This window comes from Blennius ocellaris, assembly GCF_963422515.1.
Source record: "Blennius ocellaris genome assembly, chromosome: 16".
In the NCBI taxonomy this organism is placed as follows: Eukaryota; Metazoa; Chordata; class Actinopteri; order Blenniiformes; family Blenniidae; genus Blennius; species Blennius ocellaris.
This window is the reverse complement of record NC_137665.1, coordinates 1755439-1757938: the sequence shown is the minus strand read 5'-3', so window position 1 is coordinate 1757938 and position 2500 is coordinate 1755439. Positions and strand designations below refer to the sequence as shown.

Sequence of the window (2500 nt, the reverse complement as noted above, 5' to 3'; positions counted from 1 at the left end):
GCTTTTTTTCCCCCCCACGTTTGTTGTTGTTGTTGTTTTTTTAACAGGCACTTCAGAGGATTGGGACTTTGGCTGAAGTGTGAGAGGTGGTGGGGGGGTGGAGGTGTGGGGGGGTGGAGGGGGGGGTGTAGACGGTGATAAAAGTGTGCTTGTTGAGCTCTGCCTTGTGTCCTGGACGCCTCCACCCAGCAGGGGGCGGACCTGTCCAGGCTGGAGTCCGAGGCTCCGCCCCCACCGCCACTCCGCTCCACCTCCATGCTCAGTCCGTGTGGTTGTTGGCGCCGTGCTCCTTGTGCTCCTTGTGCTCCTTGTCCGCCCTGCGCGCGGCGCCCCGCCCCGCCATGACCTTGTAGCAGCCGCGCGTGATCTTGTACATCCAGATGGTGTTGAGGATGTCCAGGGCCACGCAGGACGTGATCCACGCCACCTGCGCGCCGGCGCCCAGCCGCTCGAAGTCCGCCGTGCCGAACGTGGCGAACACGCTGGCCCAGTACGACGGCATGACGGCGATGCGCACCAGGAAGAAGACCGCCGCCATGGCCACGCCGTTCAGCACCACCAGGCGGTGCGAGCGGGGGAACTTCAGCGCCTCGAAGAACCACCTGCAGGGGGCGCCACAGACACGTACAACCGCCTCAGAGTCAAAGTCCAAACAACAAATGTCCCCAACGGGTACAGAGAACCAGGTTCATCATCAACATCGGCCTTTTGAAATTCAAACTATTTATTTATTTATTTATTTGTTCATGTTACGTCATGCCATTTCACTATATATATATATTTGTCATCCACACATGAACAAAAAAGGAACAGAGAGAAGATTAATCCTGTGTTTTCTGTTCCTACTAGCAACTTTACAACTAAATCAGATCAATGTGACTCCCCATCGCCCCCCCCCCCCCAAACAACAACAACCTCCTTTTGTCTCACACTTCTACAGTAACAGTCAACTATTTCCAATTCTTTTCATCGTCTCTCAGAATTTTCTTAAATTTGTAAAACACTTGACAACATTTAAATTCCACACTTAAAGAGTTCCACAGTTTTACTCCATGAACAGACGGACGTTTCTGTTTCAACATGTTCTGAGAATCATATTTTCTCCTCTGGCAAATGATTTTTTTTTGGTTTTGCTTTCCACATAATAATCAAAATGTTTAAGTCGACGAGGTCCTTAACTTCAAGAAGTTTATTCTCAATAAATAAAGGATTGGTGTGTTTTCTAGAACCTTACTGATGATTCTAATGGCTCTTTTGTGCAACAGGACTGAGGGCTTAGCGGTACTGGTAGAAGTATTAGTATTAGTGGAACTGGTAGAAGTATTAGCGGTACTGGTAGAAGTATTAGTGGTACTGGTAGAAGTATTAGTGGTCCTGGTAGAAGTATTAGCGGTCCTGGTAGAAGTATTAGTGGTACTGGTAGAAGTATTGGTGGTACTGGTAGAAGTATTAGTGGTCCTGGTAGAAGTATTAGTGGTCCTGGTAGAAGTAGTAGTGGTCCTGGTAGAAGTAGTAGTGGTAGAAGTATTAGTGGTCCTGGTAGAAGTATTAGTGGTCCTGGTAGAAGTATTAGTGGTACTGGTAGAAGTATTAGCGGTCCTGGTAGAAGTATTAGCGGTCCTGGTAGAAGTATTAGCGGTACTGGTAGAAGTATTAGTGGAACTGGTAGAAGTATTAGCGGTACTGGTAGAAGTATTAGCGGTCCTGGTAGAAGTATTAGCGGTACTGGTAGAAGTATTAGCGGTCCTGGTAGAAGTATTAGCGGTACTGGTAGAAGTATTAGCGGTCCTGGTAGAAGTATTAGCGGTACTGGTAGAAGTATTAGCGGTCCTGGTAGAAGTATTAGTGTCCTGGTAGAAGTATTAGTGGTCCTGGTAGAAGTATTAGCGGTACTGGTAGAAGTATTAGCGGTCCTGGTAGAAGTATTAGTGTCCTGGTAGAAGTATTAGTGGTCCTGGTAGAAGTATTAGCGGTCCTGGTAGAAGTATTAGCGGTACTGGTAGAAGTATTAGTGGAACTGGTAGAAGTATTAGCGGTACTGGTAGAAGTATTAGTATTAGTGGTACTGGTAGAAGTATTAGTATTAGTGGTACTGGTAGAAGTATTAGTGGTACTAGTAGAAGTATTAGCGGTACTGGTAGAAGTATTAGTATTAGCGGTACTGGTAGAAGTATTAGTATTAGTGGTACTGGTAGAAGTATTAGTGGTACTAGTAGAAGTATTAGCGGTCCTGGTAGAAGTATTAGTATTAGTGGTACTGGTAGAAGTATTAGTGGAACTGGTAGAAGTATTAGCGGTACTGGTAGAAGTATTAGTATTAGCGGTACTGGTAGAAGTATTAGTATTAGTGGTACTGGTAGAAGTATTAGTGGTACTAGTAGAAGTATTAGTGGTACTGGTAGAAGTATTAGCGGTACTGGTAGAAGTATTAGTGGTACTAGTAGAAGTATTAGTGGTACTGGTAGAAGTATTAGTGGTACTAGTAGAAGTATTAGTGGTA

General features: G+C 45.5%; 1 protein-coding gene across 1 annotated transcript in view; it reads right to left on the bottom strand.

The window, feature by feature from the left end:
* tlcd4b (TLC domain containing 4b) overlaps positions 1–2500 on the bottom strand; it is a 31671-nt gene that overhangs the window by 379 nt on the left and 28792 nt on the right. The window contains exon 7 of the mRNA XM_080512146.1: positions 1–602. This exon is cut by the window's left edge and continues 379 nt beyond it. Coding sequence (XP_080368272.1) covers positions 260–602 — 343 coding nt within the window. The 3' untranslated portion in view covers positions 1–259. The remainder of the gene's footprint in view (positions 603–2500) is intronic.